Source organism: Neofelis nebulosa, chromosome 7 (genome assembly GCF_028018385.1).
Source record: "Neofelis nebulosa isolate mNeoNeb1 chromosome 7, mNeoNeb1.pri, whole genome shotgun sequence".
Classification (NCBI taxonomy): Eukaryota; Metazoa; Chordata; class Mammalia; order Carnivora; family Felidae; genus Neofelis; species Neofelis nebulosa.
Window position 1 is genome coordinate 4930795 of NC_080788.1, and position 27050 is coordinate 4957844.

Consider the following 27050-nt stretch of genomic DNA (forward strand, 5'->3'; position numbering starts at 1 on the left):
TGCCCCTCCCCTGCTTGCTCTCTCGCTCTCTTTCTCAAAAATACACAAAACATTTAAATTTTTTTTTTTTTTCAACATTTTTTATTTATTTTTGGGACAGAGAGAGACAGAGCATGAACGGGGGAGGGGCAGAGAGAGAGGGAGACACAGAATCGGAAACAGGCTCCAGGCTCCGAGCCATCAGCCCAGAGCCTGACGCGGGGCTCGAACTCACGGACCGCGAGATCGTGACCTGGCTGAAGTCGGACGCTTAACCGACTGCGCCACCCAGGCGCCCCCACAAAACATTTAAAAAAACTAAAAACAAACATAAAAAAGGCTGAGTTAGGATGTATGGAGCACGGGGACCCGGAGTGCTATGTAAACGGTTGTGAGTATTATAATTACGTAAAGTAGCTCATATTACCAATATTTCCCAAATTGTGTTCCATGGGGTCCTCAACTAAGAGATGCTCCCATCAGAAAGGTTCTTAGGGTTGGGGCACCTGGGTGATTCAGCTGGTGGAGCGTTCGATTTTGGCTCAGGCCATGATCTCGCGGTTCGTGAGTTCGAGCCCCACGTCGGGCTCTGTGCCGACAGCCTGTCAACGCTGCGCCCACTTTGGATCCTCTGTCCCCCTCTCTCTGCTCCTCCCCCGCTTGCGCTCTCCCCCAAATTTAGAAAACGTCTCCTATCATGTCTATATCAAGCTTCGACGAGTCCACAGTAAAACAGAAACAAACACAAAGTAAAACCTGTCTAACTTTATTCGGCGCCTAGTTTCCCAAGCCTGGCGGATCCTGGAATCTCCTGAACACCTCGTCGGCCAGTGTTTCACGGGACACCAGTTTGGGAAGTGCTGTGGGCAAAGGCGGTGGGGGAGTCTTTGAAAGTAGAGGCAGGGGTTCCCAGGAGAACCCGTCCCGCAGAGGCCAGATTCACGTGCCCAGAGGAGGAAGAGGGAGGGACCCCATAACAGAAGATGTGAGAGACGCAAGGTGGGAAGACAGAGGCCTGGGTGCTCTTTGGATGTGGAGGGGCGAGATGAGGAGGCAGAGGCGACCCCAAGAATTCACATCTCGGGAGGGAGCAGGAAGGGGGCAAGGACTGGGGAGCATCCTTCACCTCCATACCATCCGGTCTCTGCCCGCCCGCCCCATCGCTCCTTTCCAACTGTGTGACTGAGGCGACTCTAAGCCCTGTGGCTCCCCCAGAGGGCCGAAGACGTGCCGTCCCGGCTACGCACAGGTCGTGTGGTTGTAAAATCGACAGCAGGTGTCCAGGGCCCCGCGGCTGACCTCTGCGCTGGTGCTGAAAAGAAGCAAAGTCTGCGGTCTGGACCCCGGGCCAGGCCCTGCTGGCCCCTAAAGGCTGTGCAACCCTAGGGGAGTTGCTCCGTGCCTCTGGTCCCCCTTCGTCCCCAAGTTTGGTCTTCAGGCCCCGCCTCCGCCTCCCCTGGCCACATCGGCCACAGCCATGACATTTCTACCCCTTACCCCGGTGCCAAAGGCACCCCTAAGACACTCAGGTCTTCTGCACCCCGTTACTGCGGGGCCCCGTAGCCCCACGACCCAGGCCTCACCTCCGGAAGGCCTCACAGCAGCACTGGTACACCTCGAAGCTGCTGCTGCTGACGGTTGTGTTCAGGAGGCTCGTGCAGTCAACTTCAGCCCCCCTGGGCACATAGAGGATCCCTGCGCAGGGAAGGCAGCTGCTGGGCAGGGTCTGTGCCCCCCACTCCCCACCCCCAGGGACTTCCGGAGGGCCCAGAGCCTCGGTGTCTGACCCCGGATGGGAGCCGGCTAGAAAATCAGGGCTCTGCCAGGCCTGCACTCACCGGCCACGCAGGCATTCACCAGCGACACACAGGTCCCCGTGCAGAGCGCCCGGAGCACTATCTGTGAGAAGTCGCTCTTCCGCTGGGGGGCCATGGAGGCTGCAAGGGCACGGCAGTGCTTCAGGCCAGGAAGCCATATGCCCCTCCGCCCGGACTCTGCACCTCTGGATGCACCTGCTGGCTCCCCTCCCTCTTCTGGGCGGCCAGAGGGATAGATGTCGCCCTGCTGACCACTCACTGAGTTTGGGAACCCTCCTTGGCCTGACTTGAGGCTCCAGGTAGCACTCCACAGCTGCCACCCTCAACGGCAGATGTACGAAGAGAACATGAGTTTGGAGTCAGGCCGAGCTGGGATTAAATACGGGCTCAGCCACTTCTGGGGCCATCACTCCATTTCTCCAAGACTCAGTGTCCTACTCTGTAAAATGGGATAGTTACACCACCAGGCAGGGGGACTGTGAAGAGCGGACATTTTGGGGGAAAGAGCCGAGAACTGTGCCTTCCTCCCTAGGCCTCGCCAGGGCTGCGTGTCCACCGCGGGTATGGGAGCCTGCGGGCCAAAGCCTCGGGCCAGCACCCCACTTGCTGCTCCTCCCCAGGCCCCTGAGCCGGGGTTGGCCTGCAAGGCCAAGGTGCGAACCCGAAGGTGCCGATCCCTGGCGCAGAGGAGCCACGGGCCGGGAGGAGCCCCGATTGCCATCTTGCTCAGGCCCTGCCCTGACCGCGTGGGAGAACCGAGGCCAGAGATCCCCAGGAAGCTGTCTCAGAGCCAGGCCCCCAGCCGCCCAGGTTGCCGGACTCACTCAGGCCTCCCAGCATGATCCCAATGGAGCTGAAGTTGGCGAATCCACAGAGGGCGAACGTCGCGAGGATTTCTGCTCTGACCTGAAAGTACAGAGGATGAGTGAGGAGGGGCTTCCCTTGGCTGGGACGGGGCGCCCCCACACCGCCCTGGCTCCCCGGCCCGAGTTTCACCCACGTCCGGTGCGTCTTTGACCTTTGCTGCCCCTCCCGGGCCTCACACACCACCTCTATGTCCGTGCAGGCTGCACCACCTGAGAAACAGCCCCCTTTCTGTCACTTCGGTCTCCTTACCTTCATTAATTTTTTTTTAGATGTTTATTTATTTTGAAGGGCGAGACTGAATGTGGGGGAGGGGCAGAGAGAGAGGATCCAAATCAGGCACGGTGCTGACAGCGGAGAACCCGACGCGGGGCTCAAACCCACAACCGTGAGATCGTGACCTGAGCAGAAGTTGGTCCCCTAACAGACTGTGCCACCCAGGTGCCCTCAGGCCCCTTATCTTCATTGCCAGCCTTTCCTGGTATGATGCAGGCTCGCCCTGCCCTCTCGCTTTGGCCCCACTGAGCTCTGTGCCCTGGGGGGTGCGCTGGGTGAATGGCCCTTCCCAACACTGCAGACTTGACTTGGGCTCTGAGACTTAGAGACACCAGAGCACGGCCTGCTGAAGCCAGTGAGGACCTGGGAGCCCAGCCAACGCGGGCTCCAGGCTTGTCCCCACCTATGACCGGATTAAGCAAGTCAACAGCCTCTTTCAGTTTTCGCGTCTCATCGCGTCTCGGCCTTTTGGCTAAGATCAAGTGCAGTTTTCGCGTCTCCATCTGGAATGTGGGAATCATAGCACCTGCCTGGAAGGCTGTCAGGAAGGTCACACACCGCATGGGAAGTACCAGGCAGACACTAGGCAGTTAAGCAAAGTAACTCTTCCTCCCTTCCCACATAAACAGTTAATTTCCCAGAAAGAGATGTTAAGACCCAAGTGGAACAGCTTAGAATAAAAAAAAAAAATTGGGGCGCCTGGGTGGCTCAGTCGGTTGGGCGTCCGACTTTGGCTCAGGTCACGATCTCGCAGTCCGCGAGTTCGAGCCCCGCGTCGGGCTCTGGGCTGATGGCTCAGAACCTGGAGCCTGCTTCCGATTCTGTGTCTCCCTCTCTTTCTGCCCCTCCCCCGTTCATGCTGTGTCTCTCTCTGTCTCAAAAATAAATAAACGTTAAAAAAAAATTTAAAAAAAATTGGCTTACACCATACCTCATGCCACATTAAAAAAAAAATCATTTCTAGAGCACTGAAGCAGACAAATACTGGTATTTCAAACATCAAATAATAGAAAATAGAAGAAGATAATAACTATACTTATGAGGGTAGCGTTATAACTCATTTTGGACAGGAGCAAAACTGAGGCTCAGAGAGGGTAAGTAACTGCGGAAGTTCACACAGCATGAAGGTTGCTGTGTCAGAGTTGGAATTCAGTTCTGTCTGACTGCAAAAGTTACACTTTTAAATATTTCACCATAATGTTTCAGGAATTTAACACTTCCCAGATTTCTGGAATGGAGATACCTTTCTAAGTTTAGAAGTAATAGAAGAAATCACAAAGGAAAAGATTTGTTGTAAAATCTGTTACAAGAAAAATCCCCGAATACAAGACGAAGGGGGAGGAAAGACTGGGAAAAATATGTGTATAAAACACATTAGAAAAAGATTTAAAAAAAAAGAAAAAAGAAAAAGGTTAATGTCTTTATAACGTAATTTATACAAATTGATGGAAAAATATTAGGGCTCCTGCATCCTGCTTGCTCAGCTACAATCACCCTCTATCCGGCAGCCTGTGTAATCTTAAGATGTAAAATGTCAAATCTTCAGGAACTTTCGACCACTCCTCAGCCTATGCCGGTCTCTTCTACGATTACCACCTGCTCTAGCTGTGCCTCTCTCCGTTCAATTTTCCAAACAAGTGTTTTTCAACCTCAGGGCCTTTGCACATGCCTTTTCTTTGCCTGGAATATTCTTCCCAGCTTCACCCGGCCCCTTCTCCACCCTCCAAGTCTTGGCCTAACTGCCACGTCTCAGGGGGGCCTTTTGCGACTCGCCCAGCCGAGGAAGACCCCTTTGTTTCCTCTTCTTCATAGAACTTCTTGTTTTCTTCTTAGAACTTACCACAAAGACCTTATTTTACTTTTTATTCCTTTGCTTTCTTGTTCTTTTCACTCGATGTAAGTTCCATGACACTGGGGACCATATCTGTCTAATTCCCCTTCGAATTTCTGGTGCCCAGCAGAGTGCCTGGCACCTTAGAGGTCTCAACAAACACTTGCGAAAGGAAAGAAGTTCATAAAAAAAGATCCTCAAGGAGCATCCCATCCATTATCTGTAGAGGAGAGACTGACACAGGGGTTGAGGACAAGGAGCAAGGAGACATCTGTACTTTCGATCTCAAACTTTTTTTTTTTTTAACTGGAGGCTACATTCCCTTACAATTTAAAACCTAATTTCAAAGACAAGAAAAAGCATTTTGTGTTAAAAGTTCCTAGTAACCCAAGAAATGCCAATTTAAACAACGAGCTGTTATTGGTCCGTTAAAGTGGCACAACTTTTTAATTTTTTCCAAAGGGGCTGCTTGGTGCCGTTTAGCGGTAAAACCGGCGCTCAGGGCACGGCCGGGGGGCGATTTCAGTTGCCCCCACCCTAAAGGAAGTTACTGGCAGCAGCCGCTGGAGGATTCAGGCCCTGTGATTCAGTCTTCCCGCATCTGGGAAAGCTCCGGAGGAAATGATCCGAGAGGAGGGAGCAGCTCTGTGCACACAGCCACTCATTCCAGCACCGCGTAAAATGGCCAAATGACGCAATTTACCCGGAGGGCCCAACGGCAGGGGTCTTGGTGAAATACGTCAGCATACATACGTCACAGATAATGTTTCTGTCAGAAACAGGTGGGGAAAAGCCGGCTACCATACAGGGTGGGTGCTGTAATGGCCACTGTGTGGGGGTGCCTGGGTGGCTCAGGGGTGAAGCATCTGACTTCGGCCCAGGTCATGATCTCACAGTTCATAAGTTCAAGTCCCGCACTGGGTGAGCTTGAGCCCCAGGCGAGCCCCGCCTCTCTCTCTCTGCTCCTCACTCACTTGCGCCCCCCCCGCCTCAAAAAATTACATATATAATGGCAGCCGTGTAAACTGTCTTAAGAAAAAGAAGAAAATGCATAAAACAACACTAGCTGTTATTTTTGGATGGCGAGGTGACAGGTAACTGTTTTATTCTCGGTGATGCCACAGAGCTTTTATTTGTTTAGAAAGTTTCATTTTATAGAACTTTTAGCCACAGAAAAAGCCAGCCCCTGAACTGAATCCGATAGAATGGCAGTGAACGTGGTGGGGCCTCCCCAGCTCGCTCCCTCTGCTCACTGGACGCGGACGTGTGTCCCTTTGAGGACAGCCGCGGCACAAATGACACCGGTTTCCAGCAGGAGAGGCAAGGCGCAGTGGCTGTCCCGAAGCCACACAGGATGGTGGCCCATCTACAGGGAGATCTTAGATCTCCCCCAACAAGACCCTTTCCTGGGGCACCCTGGGGGGCTCAGTCGGTTGAGTGTCCGACTCTTCGTTTCGGCTCAGGTCACGATCTCAGGGTTCGTGGGTTCGAGCTTGGGATTCTGTCTCTCTCGCTCTCTCTGCCCCTCCCCTGCTTGTGCTCCCTCTCTGTCTCGAAATAAATGAACATTAAAAAAAAGACTGTTTCCTTGCAGCTCAGCCTCCTAAAAGGCTTTCAGGAAGGTGGCAGCGAGGCCTGAAGCCGGCTGGTTGCTCAGGGCAGTAGGGCTGGGAGGCGGGCGTGTCTACCGCCCGTCCGGGAGCCAGGACGGCAGCTGCAGGGGGGGGACCAGGACACTCACGGAGATCCACTGCTTCTTGGTGCCCACCCACTCCTCGACTCCGGCCAGGCGGCGCTGCTTGTACTGGGAGAGCCCCTGATAGGCCACGAACTCGTTCAGGAACAGCTTGATCCCCAGCAGCTCGGCCACCACCGGGCAGTCCTCCCAGGTCACACCCATTAAGAAGGCCACGGGCCGCAGGACATAGGAGCAGATGAGCTGAGTGAGGCACAGGGACAAGGGCGGCTGCCATGACTGGGGCTGGCCTGGGCTCTGCTGGGTGTCCACCCACTGGCGCCCACGCCCCTGCCCCCAGGGCGCCCCTCGCGGGCCAAGCGGGCAGCACAGCTATACCTGGAAACTGAGCTCCTGGACGCCCACCATGGCTCCCAGCCAGGACAGGGCCGCGTTGACGAAGGCCAGCAACGCCAGGAAGGCGATCAGGTTGGCTCCGATGTTGGCAACCAGCTTCACGGAGACAGCAGCCCCACTGCTGGCTGCTTCTAAGAGGTTCTGAGCGTCTCTGTTTGGGGACCACGAACTGTCGTGATTAGCCTGTCCCCACAAACAGTGGGGCTTCTCATCCTATGGGCTCAGAGAGGAAGCTTGGACGAAGCACTTCAGAGCCCAGGGTCCTTGTCTTTGTTCTGAGACCCTGGGGCGGGGGAGGGAGTGAGAAGGTGCTGATGGGGGGATGGGGGAGGGGGGAGAAGGCGCTGAACCCGGGGTTAGGATTAGACCCCGGCTGCCCACAATGTGCTGTGTCCACAGGCGGGAGCCACCAGCCACGTGTGGCTCAGAGCACTTGGAAGGAGCCTGGCCAGCGCTGAGCTGTGTTGTAAGTATAAAGCAGGGGCACCTGGGTGGCTCAGTCGGTTAAGCGGCCGACTTCGGCTCAGGTCATGATCTCACGGTCTGTGAGTTCGAGCCCCGCGTCGGGCTCTGTGCCGACAGCTGGGAGCCTGGAGCCTACTTCCGATTCTGCGTCTCCCTCTCTCTCTGCCCCTCCCCCACTCATGCTCTGTCTCTCTCTGTCAAAAATAAAATAAACATTAGAAAAAATTTTAAAAAAAAGCACATGCCAGATTTCAGAGAATAAGTACAAAAAAAAGAACATGAAGTCACTCATTAATGATGTTTTATATTGACTACATGTTGAAATGACAATATTTGGGGCACACTGGGTTAAAAAATATTTTATTAAGGGGCACCCGGGTGGGCTCAGTGAGTTAAGTGTCTGACTCTTGATCTCAGCTCAGGTGTCGATCTCAGGGTTGTGAATTCAAGCCTCGTGCCGGGCGTGAAGACTGCTCAAAAACTTGTCGTTAAAATCACCTGTTTCTTTTGACTTTTGTTTATTTGTTTTTTAAAAAATTTTTAATGTTTATTTTCGGGAGAGAGAAAGAGAGCGACAGAGCATGAGCAGGGGAGGGGCAGAGAGGGAGGGAGACACAGAATCTGAAGCAGACTCCAGGCTCCCAGCTGTCGGCACAGAGCCTGACGCGGGGCTCGAACCCATGAACTGCGAGATCATGACCTGAGCCGAAGTCGGACACGTAACTGACTGAGCAATACCCAGCAGCAATCCCAGGCTGCTCTGTTTGATGAGCCGGTGGTTTCCCGCTGGTCCCAGACTGGAAATTGAGACGCAGGACGCGCAGGGCAGCAGTGGGGAGGGCCCAGGGGTTGGGCGGAGAGGCCGCTGCTGCCCCACGCCTCTGCTCCTGCTTCCCTCTCAGCCTCTCCCCCTCAGCCTCCCCCACCCCTGCTCCCTGCCTCCCCTTCCTGACCCCCCTCACTCCATCCCTCCCACAGCCCCCTCCGCAGGCCGCCCTCAGGCTGTGCTCACCCGCCAGTCAGTTTCACCCCTTCCAGGCTCCTAAACTTGGACTCCTCCACCTCCGGATAGACCAGCTTGGAGAGGGCCAGCGCACAAGGGGCGGCCATGACCGAGGCAGCAATCAGGGAGGCAGCATCGATCTGCAGGATTGAGAATGGGGCTTTTGGGGTTAAGTGTCCCACTTGCGCTCAGGTCACGATCTCATGGTTAGTGCATTCCAGCCCCACGTGGGTCCAGCTCAGTGCTGTCAGCTGGGGGCGCCTGGAGCCTGCTTCAGATTCTGTCTCCCTCTCTCTTGCTCCCTCCCCAGCTTGCTCTCTCTCTCTCTCTCTCTCTCTCGCTCAAAAATAAAAACATTGTTAGAATTAATAAAATGAGTGCTTTGCAGAGAGAGAGAGAGAGAGAGAGAGAGAGAGAGAGAGAGAGAGAGAGAATGGGGCTTAGGAGGAGACAGAGGAAATGTCCCTGCCAGGAGTGCAGCCCAGGCCAGCAGAGGGCATGTGTACCCTGCCCCACTGTCTGTCATCATCGTCAGTGCTGCTGTCATCGTTACTGACAGTGTAAGGGGTCACAGGCTGTGTGTACAGAACCTCGTGTTTCCCTCTAGGACCTCTAGAAGTGGTATCCCACAGCACAGAAAGGAAACTGAGTCCCCACAAGATTAAACGTAACCTGCCCCAGGTGAAGACGGAGAAGGACTCTGTCTTCGGCTCCAAGCTCCAAGTTCTTCCTTCCCTCCTAGGCTGTCTCCCTTTGACCACTCATCTGAGGGCCGGTCCTCCCTTGGCTGAGGGGTTTGTGATGGTTTCAGACAAAGCTCACAGAAGGAGAGTCGGGATGGATCCACGAGGCGACCTACTTTGACCTCCTGGTATAAGAATGTCCTTATTTACTGTGAAGAAAATACTTCCTGTGATGGGGAACTCACCACTTCGAGGCAGCCCATCACACCCACTCCTGTGGTCGGAGAGCTCTTAGGAAATCTGCCTACTACAACGGCCACTTTTTGGTCCTCACTGTGGCCTCAAACCCTCTGCTCCCCTGTTCCCTTCCCCCAGAGTTAGATGGGACATTTCCCCAACACGGTATTATTTACCAAGTGAAAAGACTGGAGCCAACCCAAACATCTAACGACAACAGAATGGCTAAGCATTGTCAAGCTGCCATTGAAAACGAAGGTTACCAAGGCTTTGCAATAACATGGGGAGATGCCCACAAAATTGCATACAGAGCATAACCACACGATGGTGGGGGGGGAGGGGACCAAAACCTTCCACAACTATGCATGAAAAGATCAGCAAGAGACACGCCAAAATTGTCGGCCAATTGTCTGTCCCTGGCTAGTGGGGCCATGATGATTTTCTCTGCTTTTTGCTTTTTGGCGTATGTCTACATGTCCACAACACTACATACTGCTTTTATAAACACAAAAGGAAAATAGACTTCTTCTCCTTAAAGTTTATAAAAAAATCACCTGTAGTTCTTTAATTGTACATAAAAAGGGGGGAAAAGGAGGGGAGTTAAGTTTAAGCTACATGTCCAGGCTAATAAAAGCAGAGGAGAAGAAACCTACAGAAGTGCCAGCAAGGGATGAGGAACCAGACCTGTGAGACCCTCTAAGGCTCTGTGATGTCTGTCCTTCTGCCTGTGGTTTTAAACCCCTTTGTTTCTTTCCCAGCGGGGAGTGGAAACGTCTTAAGAGGAGTATCGGCACCGACCCCGCTCCCCCTGTGCACACCCGGTCACAGGCCCTGCTCCTCATGGGAAGGGGCCGGCCTCGGGACAGACGTCCTCTCTGGATGTTTCTGGCTGGGCTTTGGGATGTCGCTGGCCTCCTCGGGGCTGCTCAGACCCACTGAGGACTGTACCATACCTGGAATCTTGGGGTTTTCCCTCCCCCTTCCTCCACCTCGGAGGTCACGTCTAGTTTGCCAACCTGAGCGGGAACGCGTCCTGCAATGTCACATTCCTGGACACCGTCCCAGCGGACCGGTCACGGCCACAGCCTCACGTGCTCCAACTGCTCATCTCAGCTTGGAAAGGACTGAGTTTGGCCCAGGCCGGCCTCCCCGGGGCACTGGGTCAGTCCACACTGGCTGTGACACCCCCATTCCCCAAGGAAAGCCATCCCAGGGCCCGCTCCCGCCCACTGGTTTCCTCTCTTTACCCAAAGGCATCCCAGGGGGACAGAGATAGAGGGTAGGGGTCCTCCCTTTGAATTTTCAAAAACACCTTTACTGAGGGAAGAAAAAAATCCACACAACTCTACGGCATACAATGGGCCAGTTTCAGGTTAGATTTCTGACCCTAATCTGTCAGAGAAAGAACTACCACTTTTTCCTCACTGTGCCGTTTTCTATTATTGCATTTATTTATTTTTTAATTTTTTACTGTTTATTTGTTTTTGAGAGGGAGATTGACAGAGCGTGAGCAGGGGAGGGGCAGAGAGAGCGGGAGACACAGGATCCGAAGCAGGCTCCGGGCTCCGAGCTATCCGCGCAGAGCCCGACGGCGGGGCTCGAACTCACGAACTGTGAGATCACGACCTGAGCTGAAGTTGGACGCTCAACCGACTGGGCCACCCAGGTGCCCCCCGCCCCGCTTTAAAAAAATTTTTTTTTGTAATCTATTATTGCATTTAATTCTTAAACTGCTGTGAGGTAGGCAATAGTCCAGCCCGCTTGACAGATGTGGAAGTCACGTAGCTCACGCTCACTTGGCCGGGCTCAGAACCTCACAGACGCGGCCCCAGGGGCCCCCAGGGGCCCCACTCTTGTACAGTCAATTGAGGAATATCAGTGGCTGATCCCCTCAACATCACCCTGCCCAGCCTGTGTTCACAGCACCTCTCACAGGGGTCCCTGGGCCAAAGAGGGGTGGGTGGAGAGGCCAGCTCCTCCGGTTGGTGGAGAGGGCTGGGGCCTCCTTTAGAGCTTTGGGGAACTATGGTGAGAAAGGAGATTTATATGGAGGTCGCAGTGAACAGACTCAGTGAGCCCGGGACCTCGGAGCAGGGGAGAAGGTCTAGACCAGTGTTGCCCAGTACAAATATAATGAGAACCAGGTCTCGTCTTAAATTCTCTAGTAGCCAATTAAAAAAGTAAAGAGAGGGGCGCCTGGGCGGCTCAGTCAGTTAGGCCTCCGATTCCCGATTTGGGCTCAGGTCATGATCACTCGATTTGTAGGATTGAGCCCCCAGTCGGGCTCTGTGCTGCCAGTGAGGAGTCTGCTTGGGATTCTCTCTCTCCCTCCCTCCCTCCCTCCCTCTGCCCTTGCCCCACTCATGCTGTCTCTCAAAATAAATAAATAAATAAATAAATAAATAAATAAATAAATAAATAAATTTTTAAAAAGTAAAGAGAAGGAGGGGCGCCTGGGTGGCTCAGTCGGTTGAGCGTCCGACTTCGGCTCAGGTCATGATCTCGTGGTCTGTGAGTTCAAGCCCCACATCAGGCTCTGTGCTGACAGCTCAGAGCCTGGAGCCTGTTTTGGATTCTGTGTCTCCCTCTCTCTCTCTGCCCCTCCCCTGTTCATGCTCTGTCTCTCTCTGTCTCAAAAACAAATAAAACATTAAAAAAAAAATTAAAAAAAAAAAAAGTAAAGAGAAGGGGCACCTGGGTGGCTCAGTCGGTTGAGTGTCCGACTTCCGCTCGGGTCATGATCTCACAGTTCGTGGGTTCAAGCCCCGCGTCCGGCTCTGTGCTGACAGCTCAGAGCCTGGAGCCTGCTTCCAATTCTGTGCCTCCCTCTCTCTCTGCCTCTCTCCTGCTCGCGCTCTGTCTCTGTCTCTCTCTCAAAAATAAACATTAAAAAATAAAAATAATAAATAAATAACAAATAAAAAGTAAAGAGAAACAGGTAAAATCATTTTTGGTCATGGATTTTACGTAACCCAACATATCCAAAACATTATCTTTCCACTCATGTAATCCATATAAAAGTAATAAAATGAATCCATTTTTCCCCCCTGCTGAGTCTCACAGCACATCTCCATTTCAAGGACTCAATGCCCACGTGTGGCTAGTGGGGACTGCATCGGACGGCGCCGGTCTAGAAACATCCAATAGGAGGGAAGCGGGGCAAAGGGAGCCGGAAGTTGAGCAACAAAGAGAAACAAGGAATGGGCAAGAGGGATCTTTGTGGAATTCAGGGGCTGAGGGCAGAGGAGCGTCCTGGGGGAGAGAGAAAAAGGAGCGGGGAGGCGGGGCTGTGGGAGTGTCCTGGGGCCGCTGCAGTGACGGCCAAGAGCCAGGTGGGGGCAGAAGAGAGCTTCGCTGACCCCAGACTAAAGGCCCTTCGGGAGCAGGGAGGGAAGGAGGGTTGGGTGCTTTTCACCTGGGCCAGCGATGGGTCCTGAGGCTTCCGCTCCAGAGGCTTGGGGACCCTGGTGGCCTCTGCACAGTCTGCTGAGCTAAAGGGAAGTGGGCACCCGGGTCCGTTCAAGGGGAGGCGCGACTGCCTGGGGCTTGGGCCCGAACTCTGGCCCCGAGACAGGGAAGGAACCGAAGCCGAGGTGCAAGGCAGACGGTGGAAAAGGAGAGTTCTTGCAGTATTTTAATCTGAAGTAATGGTGGCAAGGCTCTTGCAGTGGGAAGAATACCATTCTTTTAACCGGCTGTGGAACACAGAGCAACGTCAAGGTCCTTAAAAAGGCCCTAAGTCCTGACAGGGCATCCCCTCCCCCAACATGCCGCCAGGAAAAAAAATTTCAGGAACAAAGTCTTGAGTTTCCATTTTTGAAATATCAAATTCCTTCAGAAATCAGGGGCGCCTGGGTGGCTCAGTCGGTTGAGCATCCGACTCTCGATTTCGGCTCAGGTCATGATCTCACACGTTTTGGGTTCGAGCCCCACGTCTGGCTCTGTGCTGACAGTGTGGAGCCTGCTTGAGATCCTCTCGCGCTCTCTGCCCCTCCCCCGCTTCCTCTCTCTCTGTCTCTCTCAAAATAAATAAGCTTAAAAAAATAAAAATAAAAAACAAATAACATTCCGAAATCAATCCGGGGTGGTGGTGGGGCACCAGCCCTGATGGGTTCTCTCTAGGCCTTGGCGAGGCAAGTGTGAACCGGGTGATCTTGAAAATTCTAGATAGGAGGGTTCCAGAAGATCAAAGCCCCAGAGCGCAAGGGGCCTTCTGGAAAAGTCACACGGCATCCGCCCTGCCCAGGCAGCCCTGTGGGTATGTGGAGCTCAGCTTACCTACCCCGTGGTCCATGTGTCCTGAGGGAAGGAGGGACTGAGGGCAGGGTGGCTTGTCCCCTTGCCTGCTCCCAGGGGCAGAGGTGAGAGAGACAGGTGGAATTTGCGACCAGAGGAGGGGACAGGGTGGGCTGTCCTAGACTCCTCCTCTCCCCTGCCCCCTCCACCCCTGCAACACGCAGCATCCCTCAGGAGACCCTGTGGGCAGTGAGAGGTGGGCCTTTGCTCTCCATCCGCAAGAGGAGGCCCACCTCACTCTAGACGCTCAGCCACAGCGCCTGGCCTGGACGAACCTACTCAGCTCATTCCCTTCCTGCTCGGCATCTAGGTAGTTCCTCTCTTTCTTTCTTTCTTTCTTTCTTTCTTTCTTTCTTTCTTTCTTTCTTTCTTTCTTTCTTTCTTTCTTTCTTTCTCTTTCTTTCTTTCTTTCTCTCTTTTTTCTTTCTCTTCCTTCCTTTCTTCTCTCTCTTTCTCTTCCTTTCTTTCTCTTCCTTCCTTCTTCTTTCTTCCTCTTTTCTTTCTTTCTTTTTTTCCTTCTCTCTCTTCCTTCCTTTTTTCTTCTCTCTCTCTTTCTCTTCCTTCCTTTCTCTCTCTTTCTTTCTTTCTTTTCCTTCCTTCCTTCCTTTCTTTCTTCCCCCCTTCCTTCCTTTCTCTCTTTCTTCCTTTCTTTCTTTCTTTTCTCTCTCTTTCTTTCTCTTTCATTCATTCTTTCTTTCCTTTTTTTTTTTTTAAATTTAACATTTATTTTATTTTTGAGAGACAGAGAGAGACAGAGCGTGAGCAGGCTAAGAGCAGAGAGAGAGGGAGACACAGAATCTGATGCAGGTTCCAGGCTCTGAGCTGTCAGCACAGAGCCCAATGCGGGGCTAGAACCCACGAACCATAAGATCATGACCTGAGCCGAAGTCGGGTGCTTAATGTCACCCAGGTGTTGTTGTTGTTATTACAAATAATGTTGGAGTTTGGCCTTTTTTGACCACTTGGGAAAGCATTTCTTTATCGTAATATTCCTAACTGGATCAAAGGGAAAGAGGTTTTTTGTTTTTTGTTTTTTTATTTTTTTCAACATTTATTTATTTATTTGTTTGTTTGTTTTGAGAGACAGAGCACAAGCAGGGGAGGGGCAGAGAGAGAGAAGGAGACACAGAATCCAAAGCAGAGTCCAGGCTCTGAGGTGTCAGCACACAGCCTCATGTAGGGCTCAAACCCACAGACTATAAGATCATGACCTGAGCTGGAGTCAGACACTTAACTGACTGAGCCACCCAGGTGCCCCGGGAAAGAGTATTTTTAAACTGACTGATAGATGTTCTCCCCAAAGGTTACAGCAAATTACGCTCCCATCAAGAGTGTCCCATTGTGAGGCATGTAAAATATTGCGTATCTTATGATGGTTTTATTTTCTTTGACTATCAGTGAGCTGGAATACCTTTTTATGATTTATGAACTGTTTTTGTCTGATCTATCATTTAAACTTTTTAAAAACTGTGACTTTCACCATACAGACGTTTTTCATTTTTACCAGTAGCTCTGTCAACCTTTTCCTTTATACCTACTGGGTTTCATGTCATGTTCAGAATTTTGCAAGAAAAAAGGCAAACTGCAGAAAAGCATGGGTAGAATTACCTCATTTTTAGTAGAAAAGAAGGCAAGCATGTGTGTATTCAGGTATCTATACTTAAACGACTACACAGAAAGATCTGGAATGATGTATTCTAAGTCGGTGGTTCTCAAATTGAGCATCAGAGCCATGTGGAAGGCTTGTCATTATACAGGACATGGGGCCCCTTCCCCAGTGTTTCTGGTTCAGCAGGTCTGGAGTGGGGCCCAAGAATTTGCATTTCTAACAAGTTCCCAGTTAGAGAACTGCTAATCTGCTTATCTAGTAAAAGCAGCTCGCCATGAGAAGTGGGTTTGAAGTTCTCTTTTTACTTTCTTCACTTCTGTAAGAAGCAAGAATGTCTTTGATATTTAAGAAAAAAATTAAGATCTTTAAAGATTTGCATGTGAGGGGCACCTGGGTGGCTGAGTCAGTTAAGCGTCCGACTCTTGGTTTCGGCCCAGGTCACGATCTCATAGTTTCATGAGTTTGAGCCCCGATGCTCTGACAGTGAGAGCCTGCTTGGGAGTCCCTCTCTCTCTCTCTCTCTCTCTCTCTCCCTCCCTCCCTCTCTCCCTCCCTCCCTCTCTCTGCCACCCTTCCAGTAGTGCTGTCTTTGTCTCTCTCAAAAATAAATAAATAAAGTAAAACTTAAAAAAAAAAAAAAAGATTTGCTTGGGGCATTTGGATGGCTCAGTCGGTTGAGCATCTGACTTTGGCTCAGGTCATGATCTCACCGTTTGTGAGTTTGAGTCCCGCGTCGGGCTCTGTGCGGACAGCTCAGAGCCTGGAGCCTGCTTTGGATTCTGGGTCTCCCTCTCTCTCTCTCTCCCCCTCCCCCACTTGTGCGCGTGCGCGCGCTCTCTCTCTCTCAAAAATAAATAAACATTTAAAAAAATTGTTTAAAAATATTTGCATGTGAAAGCACACGTAAGTACAGGGCGTTTAACAAATGCAGAGCATTATTACCAGGCACTTTGTAGGGGACACATTTGAAGATTCGCTCTGCTTGGCACACAGTATTGGGATTGGTGTAAAGGCTCCAGTCTCACCACTGGAATTTGACCTAGAAATGTATTGCATTCAAAAGCTCCACAAGCAATAATTTAGGAGCAGAGGAAGGGGCTCGTATCCAGGAAGGGTGTGGGGAAGCGGAGGGCAGGAGAGTAGGACACACCTCCAGGGACAGCCCAGGTGAGGGACAGTGTATACAAGCCTCAGAGTCAGACAGACGTGAGTTCAGATCCTGGCTTGGGCATCTCACTTATTCTCTGAGCCTCAATTTCCTCCTCTGTAAAATGGGGATGTTCCGATACCTAGCACTGTGCCTGGTACATGAGAGGGGCTCAGCAGGTGCCACACCGGGAATCCTCACCCCCACTGGCCACACGAGAAGCTGAATGGCCCAGCCCGCCTGGCCTGCCTCAGTCAGGTGTAGCTTCTCCTGTTGCGTCACAGCCCCCCGGGTTCCGGACACAGACTATGGGAGGAGACTCCAGGTCGCTCTGGCCAGGAGCCGTGTGGGGTGCCCACAAAGGAGGGCTTCAGGTTCTTGAGGTTTTCAGCAAACAAAGGGAGAGGCGAACATACCCCAAAGGAGATATAGGCGCCCAGCAGACTGCCGGCAATGGTGGCATAGCCTCCGGTCATGACGGCGTGGATTTCAGAGCGAGTCATGTCCGCCAAGTAGGGCCGGATCAGCAGAGGAGCCTCGGTCTGCAAAGAGGAAAGGTGTCAGACCACCAGAGCCGGCCCGGGCACCAGGGCGTCCCCCTGCACCCGGGAGTGGGCACGTCACAGTGAGTGCTCGGGCTCCCAGGGGTAGAGATAGCAAGGTGGGGTCAGGACCACGGTCTCTACTTGGCTGGGCCTCCCTGCACCTCAGCATTGGCCCGGCCCTACGGAAAGACCCTTAGGCCTTCCTCTCGGCCTGATGATGCTCCCCTGTGTCAAGTGCCCCCTATGTCCTGGCATCACTAAGCACCTCACATTCATCACTCAGGACCTTCTGAGAAACAAATACTCATCCCCGGTTTCCAGGAGAGCAAGCAGAGAATTAGAGAGGCTCAAAGAGGGGAGCCTGGGCGGCTCAGTCAGTTAAGCAGCCGACTCTGGATTTCAGCTTCGGTCATGATCTCACAGTTCATAAAATTGAGCCCCGCATCGGGGCTCCTGCTTGGGATTCTCCCTCTCCCCCTCTCTCTGTCCCTGCCTTGCTCATGGCCCTCTCTCTCCCTGTCTCTCAAAATAAATACACTTAAAAAAACAGTTACTGAGCCCTTACTATGTTCCAGACTGTTCTGTAGAATAGCGATGGGGGTAAACAAGATAAAGCTCCTGTCCTCAAGGAGTTTTTGTCCTGGGTACAACGGAGGAGGGTGAGTTAAGGAAAGAAATGATAACCAACAAGGAACCAAGTAGGTAAACAGTGCATCTTAGATGGTGCTAAGACCTACGGAGATGTGTGCAGGGAATGCCTGATGGTTGGCGGGTACTTAATAGTGAGTAATAAGCAAAGACCTTCCCAAGGAGGTGACTTTGGAGTTGAGACCGCAGGTGCCGACTGTTGGGTTTGGTAGAACAGCATCGCAGGCAGAGTGAACGGCGAGCATCCTGGGGCCGATTTGACACTGGCAATTTTGAGGACTTGTGAGCGGACCCAGGCTGTGCCTGCCCCACAGGGGGTGTGGGGCGGGACTCCACACGGAGGAGGAGGGGGAAGGCGGGTGAGCCAGGCCAGGGAGTGGACTTGGCTACAAAGAAGTGACATGATCTGGTTTGTGGTTTGGGTTTGTTTTTTGTTTTAAAGCAGGTTCCACACCCAGCGTGGGGCCTGATGCAAGGCCCCGTGCTGAGATCGAGAATCAGATGCTCAACCAACTGAGCCACCCAGGCACCCTGATCTGGTTTGTGTTTTTATTTAAAAAAAAATTTTTTTGGGCGCCTGGGTGGCGCAGTCGGTTAAGCGTCCGACTTCAGCCAGGTCACGATCTCGCGGTCCGTGAGTTCGAGCCCCGCGTCAGGCTCTGGGCTGATGGCTCGGAGCCTGGAGCCTGTTTCCGATTCTGTGTCTCCCTCTCTCTCTGCCCCTCCCCTGTTCATGCTCTGTCTCTCTCTGTCCAAAAATAAATAAAAAACGTTGAAAAAAAAAAATTTAAAAAAAAAAAATTTTTTTTAAACGTTTATTTTTGAGACAGATGCAGAGCATTGGGGGGGGGGGGGGGCGGCAGAGAGAGAGAGGGAGACGCACAACCCAAAGCAGGCCCCAGGCTCCGAGCTGTCCGCACAGAGCCGTGAGGTCACGACCTGAGCTGAAGTTGGATGTTTAACCAACAGAGCTACCCAGGCAACGCCATCTGATTTGTGGTTTTAAAGGATCATTCTGGCGTGTTAGTGAAGTGAAGGGCAGGTGGTAGGGGCGGGGACAGAAACAGGGAGAGTGGAGGAGATTCAGTGTCTGGTGGGGAGACTAGGGTGGCTTGTGGTAAAGGAGAAGGGCAGCAAGGCAGGGCTGGGACGGGGCGAGGGGGGCCAGCTGGCAGGACTTGCTGACGGGCCAGAGGCAGCCAGGAGTAAGGGAAGCAGAGGAAGGAAGGAAGGAAGGAAGGAAGGAAGGAAGGAAGGAAGGAAGATTCCTGAGTTTTGCCTGAACACTTCATGGAAGACGATGGTACCATTTCCTGAGAAAGGGAAGAATCAGAAGCAAGCAGGAGGGCGTCAGGGTTCTGCCTGCTTGGGCTTGGTGTGATGGGTTTGAGATGCCCCTTAGGCACCCGAGTGAAAGGTCAAGGCGGCAGTTGGATGGGTCAGACTGGAGTTTGGGGCGAGGTCAGGACTGCAGCACGGGGTCCGGGTGACCCATAAAACATTTAAGCAACAGGGCTGGTGCGACGCCCCCCAGAAGAGGGCCCAGGCTGCCAACATGGAGGCTGAAATGATGTCGATAATCCTCAAAGATTATCCCCTTGGGGAAAACGAGGCAAAGAGCCAGGGGTCTAGGTCAACGTGCCCATCAGCCTGCTCAAGGTCAGTTCACCTTAGGCAGCTCAGGGCTCCATTCACCGAAATTTGTACTTTCTCAGCAAAAACCCATGGAGCACATCTGCCACGTTTCGTTTAAATAAATGCTTTTGTATTTCAGCATTCCTTTCTCTCTGGTCTCCTCTTAAACATCTTAAGGGATTTGAGGCAATTTATCGGAGAGCACATTGTCTTAATTGGCTTTAAAAAAAAAAAACACCTTTGAAACCAACACACTGATACTATAACCAAAAAGATGCAAATATTCCCCACTTGTCTTTTGGTGACTCCAGTGTTGGTCCGATGGGCTAGGACCTTGGAACGGGCTCTGGCACCCAGGAGTGCCTTCTGGAAGGAGCTCAGGACTGATGGGTGCCTTAGAGTCACGTTTACTTTGGAAAATACATTTCAGATATAGGGAGGTGGGTGGCGGTCGCAGGGGTGGGGCGGGAGATAAGATGATGTCGTGTAAGGAACCCTGACCAGGAAAGAAGACACCTGGATTCTAAGTCCTGATTTATGCTGTGGGGTCGTGGCAAGCTGTTCCCGCCCTCAAGCCTGTTTCTACGTGAAGGGGGAGAGGTGGACACCATCTGTAGATTTTGTGAGTCTCTAAGCTGATAAAGACCCCGAGGCCTCGGGAGGTAGAAGGTGCCCGAGAGAGGCCCCCCTCCCTGGCACGACCCAGGCAAGGAGCGCGTCCCCGAAGGGAGCGTCTCTGGGACAGCGGCCCTTGGTGACCGTGGGAGAAGTGCCGAGCGTCTCGTTTTCTGACTGAATAGGAGCCACGGGGACCCAGGACACCCGCCCTCCTTGGAGATGCTGCTGGTGAGCATGGGGCCAGGGCGCTGCAGGACCTACCTGGCTCACAAAGATGTTTCCAGCCACACTCAGGGTCTCAGTGGCCATGGTGCCCATGGTGGCCTGCATCAGCCAGCTGATCTAGGAGGCAGAGTGCTCTTTGTGGGCAGACGTCGGCAAACCCCAGAGTTGGAGAGAGTCAGGGGTGGGGTGGAAATACCGGATAAGTCTTCCTCCCAACTCCCAGCCCAGCATAGCAACCCCTCACCTACATTTCTCCTTCCACACCTCCACTGATGGGGGCTCTCCTCTTCCCGAGGCCACCCATCCACCTGCGGGTAGCTCCGATTATCACAGCAGTGCCTTTAAAAAGCTGTCCCCATACAAAAAGAGTCCCTGGACGAATATATCTGAGAATTGCTGGACACACACATCGTGGAGGATACCAAATACGTATCATTTAGTAAAGGCTCCGAGAAGCCCTGTACGAAACTGATTTACGTTCGTCCGGTCCAGCTACGCAAAAGTATTTGACCGCAGGATCCCTGTACCTAGTGACATGTGTTAACCTGCCATGGAGCTGGAGTTTTGTGAAAAAGGCTCTGGAAAACATTGTATTAGAGAGGGTGTAGACCCTGGGAGCAGGGGATTCTGGGAGGGTGTAGACTCTCGGAGCAGGATTCTGGGAAGGTCCCGGCCCTCAGAGAAGGGGAGTTGGGGGATTTGGGGGTTGGGTTTGGAAGCAAGGCATTCTGGGAGAGCATGAGCCCAGTGAGTAGGCAGCCGTGGGAGAGCCCGGCCGTGGCATTGGGAACTCACCTTCTGGATCACCCACTGCATGAGGCCCACATAGTAGAGAACCGACATGACACAGCTGAAGAAGATAACGATGGGCAGAACCTGCCAGGCAAGAGCACAGGCCCCAGGGTTAGAGGCAGGTAGACCCCAGACAACCCACTCCGTCCAGGGCCGTGCCGCTCAGGGACCTGACAGGGTCCAGGAGGAAGCTCTGAATTCACTGCCTGAGGTCACATACGGGGCCCCCTGGGAGGCACTTTCTGTCCTCTCTGTTCCGCTCTGAACATCCCCCCGGCCCCCTCCCCCCACAGACGAGGCCTGTGCCATGGAGGAGAAGCAGGACCGCCACTTCTCGCGAGGGTTAGAGGAGCTGGCTCAGGGCCTAGCACCTTGCACAGCGTGCAACCCCTTCACGAGCGCAGTCCCTGGTCCACGAGGACCCCTCCGGTGCTTTGGGCCCGAGTGACAGGCTCGTCGTCTCTCCGGCACAGCACTTCCACTCAGGACCGACGAGCTCAGAGCCAGACCCACGTGGGCCTGGCAGCCGGTCCCTCAGGCTGTCACCACTTCTCTCTGCCAACTCCAGGCCTTGTCAACTCTTCCTTCGAAACTTCCCTCGCAGTCCTTCTCTCCTCGCCAGGGCCCCGGCCCCCACCCCGGCGCCTCTGCCCTGCGGTCTGATTTATCTCAGCGAGGCCGACAACCACTCAGATGTCTCTTGGTGGAGGACGGGTTTCAGGACCACGGGATGACCACGAAGCAGCACACGGAAAGTCTGGAAACGAGACTGAGGGGCTCTCCGTGGGCAGTTATGGAGTGATTTCCGAGCGAGAAGAGGGAAGGTGTGTGCTGTGCTATCCGGTGTGCAGGGGAGCGTGGGGATGGGATTGTGCGTGGGCCTGTGTGGGCACGGAGTGTCACTAAAAGGGTATGCAAGGGAGGCAGTGGCCTTGGGGCGGGAACTAGGTGACTGTCGGTGCAGGAGGGAGACTTACTTTTTACCGCCTCCCCTTTGTGCTGTTGGGATGTGTTATCTGTTCCAAACGGTTCTAAAATAGGTTATGCAGAAGGGCGCCTGGGTGGCTCAGTCAGCTGAGTGACTGACTCTTCATTTCGGCTCGGGTCACGATCTCGTGGTTCGTGAGATCGAGCCCCACGTCTGGCTATGCGCTGACAGCGTGGGGCCTGCTTGGGATTCTCTCTCTCTCCCTCTCTCTCTCTCTCTCTGCCTCCCTCCTGTTGGCACACTCTCTCTCTCTCAGAATAAATAAATAAGCATTAAAACAATGAGTTACGCAGAATTGGTAATGGTGGGTGCATCCCTACGCCGAAATGTTAGGTGGGGAAGCTAGAACATCGAAAGCATAGAAAGGCTGGGAGACGGCGTGCCCGAAAAGCTGTTCTGTGTGCTGGGACTGCTGAAAGTTGGGTTCTTCCTTCCGTATTTCCCGTTTCTCTTCTGCTCCTGTAATTTTCTGTGATAGGTGGCCTCTTCTCGAGGCGGGGAGCCTGGCGGAGGGGGGGTCTGGGCCAGCTCAGCAGCGGGGTTTGGGACTTGCTGGGTGTGAGATGCCTGTGGGGCAGCCATGGGGTGGGGTGGGGGGGCAGCTGGATAAAAGGGTCAGGAGCTCAGTGGGGGAAGGTATGGGCCAGGGATGGATTGGGATACATCTGCACGGAAGTGTAGGTTGAGGCCATGGGATAGATGCGATTCACCGAGGAAACGTCCCTGAGTGGGGAGAGCAGTGAGGACAGAAGACAGGGCCCTGGGGTCAGCATGGGAGGGGGGAAGGGTAAGAGGGGGCGCAGGGAGGGGACCGAGAAGAAACAGAGAGGTTGGAGGACCTCCAGGCGAGGCACGTGTTGGAAACCGAGGACGGCTGATCAAGAAGGTGGTCGATCAGCCGTGCCAGACGTGTCAGAGAATTCCAGAAAGGTGAGGCACGCGACGGACCGTTGGCACCTAGCAATTCAGGGATCGCGGTGGAGATAGCGAGTGCAGGCAGCTGTTTCTAGAAGCTTAGCCGTGCCGGAAGGAAAGGCGCCCTCGGGAGAGGTGAGAGGTGCAGGGAGAGTTGTTTTTGTTTTTAATACGGAAAGTCTCGTGTGATCACATTCAGGCTCTAGCTCAAAATGAATCAGGAGTGCGGGATGGCCCCCAAAGAAGACAGAGGCTCCACCCCGGGCAGCCCCCCTAGAGACGAGAAGGCCCCGAGGTGTCCCCCCTCCCTTCCCAGATGGAGGCTGCGGCTGGATGTGGACCAGCTCCCCTCCGTGGGCCTCACCGCGGTGGGGGCTGTCACCTGACAGGGAACGCAGGCTCTGGAGGTCCTCCTGTCCCGTGACTCGTGCTGACTGCCCAGTGCCGGGCACACCCCCAACACGAGGCTGCTGACGTCATCCGCCCTCCCTCGCAGGGAGACGCAGAGACAGTCACGTACTGTCTAGACTGCTTGTCCAATTTATCATGAGGGACTGCTCGGCAGCCTGGCAGGGCGGCGGCCGTGGCTCACACCAGGAAGGACCTGACTGCAGCATTGGGACTTTCTCCGGGCAGCCACCAAGAGACACTGCCTACCCGTGAGATGCGGGTCTTTGGTGGAAGGGAAGCTGGGTTTTGCATGAGGCGGCGGCTCTCCGGGGAGGGAAGATAAATAGGAGAGAAGAGAGGTGGCCTCCCAATTTTCTAAGGTGGCACATTTCGTCCTAAATGAGGTCCCCGGGACCCGTCCGATCTCCCGGCCTGGGAGACGACTGTGGGGCCTGTAGCGTGCGAGGAGGCGTAAGGCAGGATGGGCAGCTGAAGACAGCGATGCCGCGGTCGGGTGGAGGGGGGGGGAGCGCCATCGGGTCCTACTACGTGTCCACACACGGTCCTACTCTGCGGCAGGTGCAGTGCCCAGCGCCTGGTGATTCGTCGATCCTCAAACCAACTGAGGTACTTGTAAATCCGCTTCACCAACGGGGACACCGAGACCGTGAGATGTTGGCTGCCCGCCCAAGGTCACACGCCTGCAAAAACAGAGCGCTGCCCGGCCGCAGGGCAGGTTGCCAAGGCCCTGCCATGAGCCTGCGGACGTCTGCCCTGTTGCCTATTCTGGAAGCCCCACTTCTCCATCTCAGGAGAGGCATTCATCTCCGGGAGCGAGGGTATAGCAGCCGTACACACGTCCTCACCGCCACACGGTGGAACCCAGAGCTGGCTGGTCCCTCTAGTGTGACCGCTCACCCATAATCGAAGGAAGAAGGGGCCTCCAGTTTGTCGAGGCCAGTGGTTCTCAAAGTGCGGTCCCTGGACCAGTAGCATCACCCGAGAATTGGCGAGAAATGCAAATTTCGAGCCCCACATCTGGAGTTTCAGTTTCAGCAGGTCGGGGGTGGGCCTGAGAATGTGGGCCTGAGCGTTTCCAGAAGCTGCCGGTGCTGCAGAGTCTGCCACTCTGAGAACCACTGGTCTAGAGTTTAGCCCATACGCTCGGAGCAAATGTCAACTTGATATCAGGAAACGGGGTTCGAAGGCAGGACCAGACCCACTGAGGACACGGCCCTGATGCTTCCTTTTCCTGGAGGAAGCTGAGCCAGGCTTTCGATGACTTCCTGATAATGAACCCTCACAGTCCAAGCTCCAAAGGCCTAAGCACTGCAGACCGGGTCCTGTCGCCAACCCCACGAAATCCCACAAAAATCCCGAACCACAAAATCTAAAGTCGGTCAACAATGCATTAAAAGGATCACATAGCATCAGGGTGACTGGGTGGCTCAGTCGGTTGAGTGACTTCAGCTCAGGTCATGATCTTGTGATTCATGAGTTAGAACCCCACATCGGGCCCGCTGCTGTCAGCACAGAGCCTGCTTCAGATCCTCTGTCCTCTCCTCTTCACCCCCCCCCCGCCCCCACCTCTCAAAAATAAATGGCTCAGTCAGTTAAGCATCTGACTTTGGCTCAGGTCATGATCTCACGGCTAGTGGGTTTGAGTCCCGTGTTGGGCTGACAGCTCAGAGCCTGGATTCTGTGTCTCCCTCTCTCTGCTCCTCCCCCAGCTCAGGCTCTGTCTCTCTCTCTCTCTCTCTCTCTCTCTCAGGAAATGAATAAAAACATTAAAACAAAATTAAAAAAAAACATTTTAGAAGGATCATACACCATCATCATTTGGGATTTATTCTAGAGAAGCAAGGATGGGTCAGCATCCACAAGTCCATCAACATGATAATACGCCACATCAACAAGACCAAGGATAAAAATTCCCCCGATTATCTCAGTAGGTGCAGGGAAAGCATTTGACAAAATCCAACATCCATTCATGACAAAGCTCTCAGCCAAGTGGATGTAGAAGGAATGTACCTCAACATAATAAAGGCCACATATGACAAACCCACAGTTAACCTCATCCTCAATGGTGAAAGGCTGAAAGCTTTCCCTCTAAGGTCAGGAGCAGGATAAGGATGTCCTCTCTTACCACTTCTATTCACCATAGTATTGGAAGTCTTAGCCAGAGCAATGAGTCAAGAAAAAAAGAAGTCAAAGTTATCCAAATTGGAAAGGAAGAAATAAAACTGTCCCTATTTGCAGATGACATGATACTATATATAGAAAAACCCTAAAGGCTCCACCAGACAACCATTAGAACTGATAAATGAATCAGTAAAGTTGCAAGATACAAAATTAACATACACAAATCAGTTGTGTTTCTGTAGACTAATAATGAGCTATCAGCAAGGGGAATTTTTAAAAATCCCATTTACAACTACATCAAAAAGAATAAAATACCTAGGAACAAGCTTAACCAAGGAGGTCACCTGTACGATGAAAATTATAAGACACTGGTGAAGGAAACTAAAGATGACACAAATAAATGGAAAGAGAGTCCATGCACATGGCCTGGAAGAATTGATACTCTTAAAATGTCCATGCTACCCAAAGCAGTCTACAAACCCGATGCAATCTCCATCAAAATACCAGTGGCATTTTTCACAGAACTAGAACAAATCATCCTAAAACTTGTGTAGAAGCACAAAAGACCCCGAAGAGCCAAAGCAGTCCCGAGGAAGAACAAAGCTGGAGATCACAAGCTCCCTTATTTCAAACTATACTGCAAACCGGAGTAATCCAAACAGTATGGTACAGATGCCCATGCCACCACCGTTACAGAAAGGCAGAGGGGACTTCCTCCAAGGCCACATAAAGCGGACATGCCTCCCGATTTCCTACTCCCTTGGTCCCTTGCCCAGAAGGCCCTCACCACTCTGCCCCTCGTGGTTATGGCCAACTGGCTGTCAAAGTGTCCTTCAGAGACCTTTGCAGACACCGGATTCTCCTAAGATCTCTCCTGGTCCCCTCGTCCCATCTCTTTCCTTCTCCCTCCTTCTAGCACCCCGCCCCAGCTTTCACCTACTCACATACTTCCCACTCCCTTCCCTGCTGATCATGATCACTGAGCTCACGAGAGACCCCTTAATTACTAACTCCAATGGCACCTCTCCCTCCTTGTCTTTTTTTTTAACGTTTATTTATTTTTGAGAGAGACAGAGCATGAGCGGGGGAAATGCAGAGAGAGAGGGAGACACAGAATTCAAAGCAGGCCCCAGGCTCTGAGCTGTCAGCACACAGCCCAACGTGGGGTTTGAACCCACGAACCAAGGGATCATGACCGGAGCCACAGTCGGACGCTTAACTGACTGAGCCACTCAGGCGCCCCCATCCTTTTCTTATTTGATTTTTTGGGGCCAAACTTGGCATTGTTGACCATTGCGGATGGCCGAGGCTGCGTCAGGCAGACACTCCAAAACCTTGGGAGATGGAAGCATTGTCTTTCACCCAGATGTTCCTCGGGGAGAACATGTGAGCAGCACTCCTGGGCGCAGTATGTGGGTGCCCGTTCCAGAGGCTGGAACAGTGGTGAAGGAACAAGTAAACACAAGCTACTGGGTCAGCCAGACCCAGGAAGGATGCAAGAGCCTCGGGGGAGGCGGCTGTGTGGGTGGGATGTTACCAGAAGGGAGGCGGAGCCAAGGCAGAATGACTAATCAAGATGATGCAGCCAAGAGGTGGCTGCCGCGTCCAGTCCATGGCGCTGGACTCCAGGCCAGGGGAGGGGGGCGGCCAAGAAGCCCCAGGCAGCGGCTCGACTTCCTGGACAAGGGACGGGCTGGACCGTGGCCCAGCAGGAAGCAGCTTGGACTCTGAAAATCTGAGTGAGCTCAGAGACGACTTCCCCGGGGCCAGCATGAACCAAAGGCCTTGGACTAGGTCCACATGATCCAGGGAAAGAAGGTGAGGAAGGCTCCTGTGTCTTCCGCTCGACTTAG

The 27050-nt window shown here is 53.1% G+C and overlaps 1 protein-coding gene across 4 annotated transcripts in view; it reads right to left on the reverse strand.

The window, feature by feature from the left end:
* Positions 1 to 729: 729 nt before the first annotated feature.
* Positions 730 to 27050, reverse strand: part of SLC28A1 (solute carrier family 28 member 1) — a 50264-nt gene continuing 23943 nt past the window's right edge. For 3 of the 4 annotated variants that reach the window (XM_058736468.1, XM_058736466.1, XM_058736467.1), the window contains 10 exons: positions 20766 to 20846; positions 20007 to 20087; positions 16716 to 16841; positions 8337 to 8467; positions 6842 to 7010; positions 6509 to 6706; positions 2621 to 2702; positions 1818 to 1916; positions 1563 to 1674; positions 730 to 1291 (listed from right to left, as the gene is read on the reverse strand). In XM_058736468.1, the coding sequence (XP_058592451.1) occupies positions 1219 to 1291; positions 1563 to 1674; positions 1818 to 1916; positions 2621 to 2702; positions 6509 to 6706; positions 6842 to 7010; positions 8337 to 8467; positions 16716 to 16841; positions 20007 to 20087; positions 20766 to 20846 (1152 nt within the window). In that variant the 3' untranslated portion in view covers positions 730 to 1218. The remainder of the gene's footprint in view (positions 1292 to 1562; positions 1675 to 1817; positions 1917 to 2620; positions 2703 to 6508; positions 6707 to 6841; positions 7011 to 8336; positions 8468 to 16715; positions 16842 to 20006; positions 20088 to 20765; positions 20847 to 27050) is intronic. The other variant, XM_058736469.1, reaches the window with a different exon arrangement.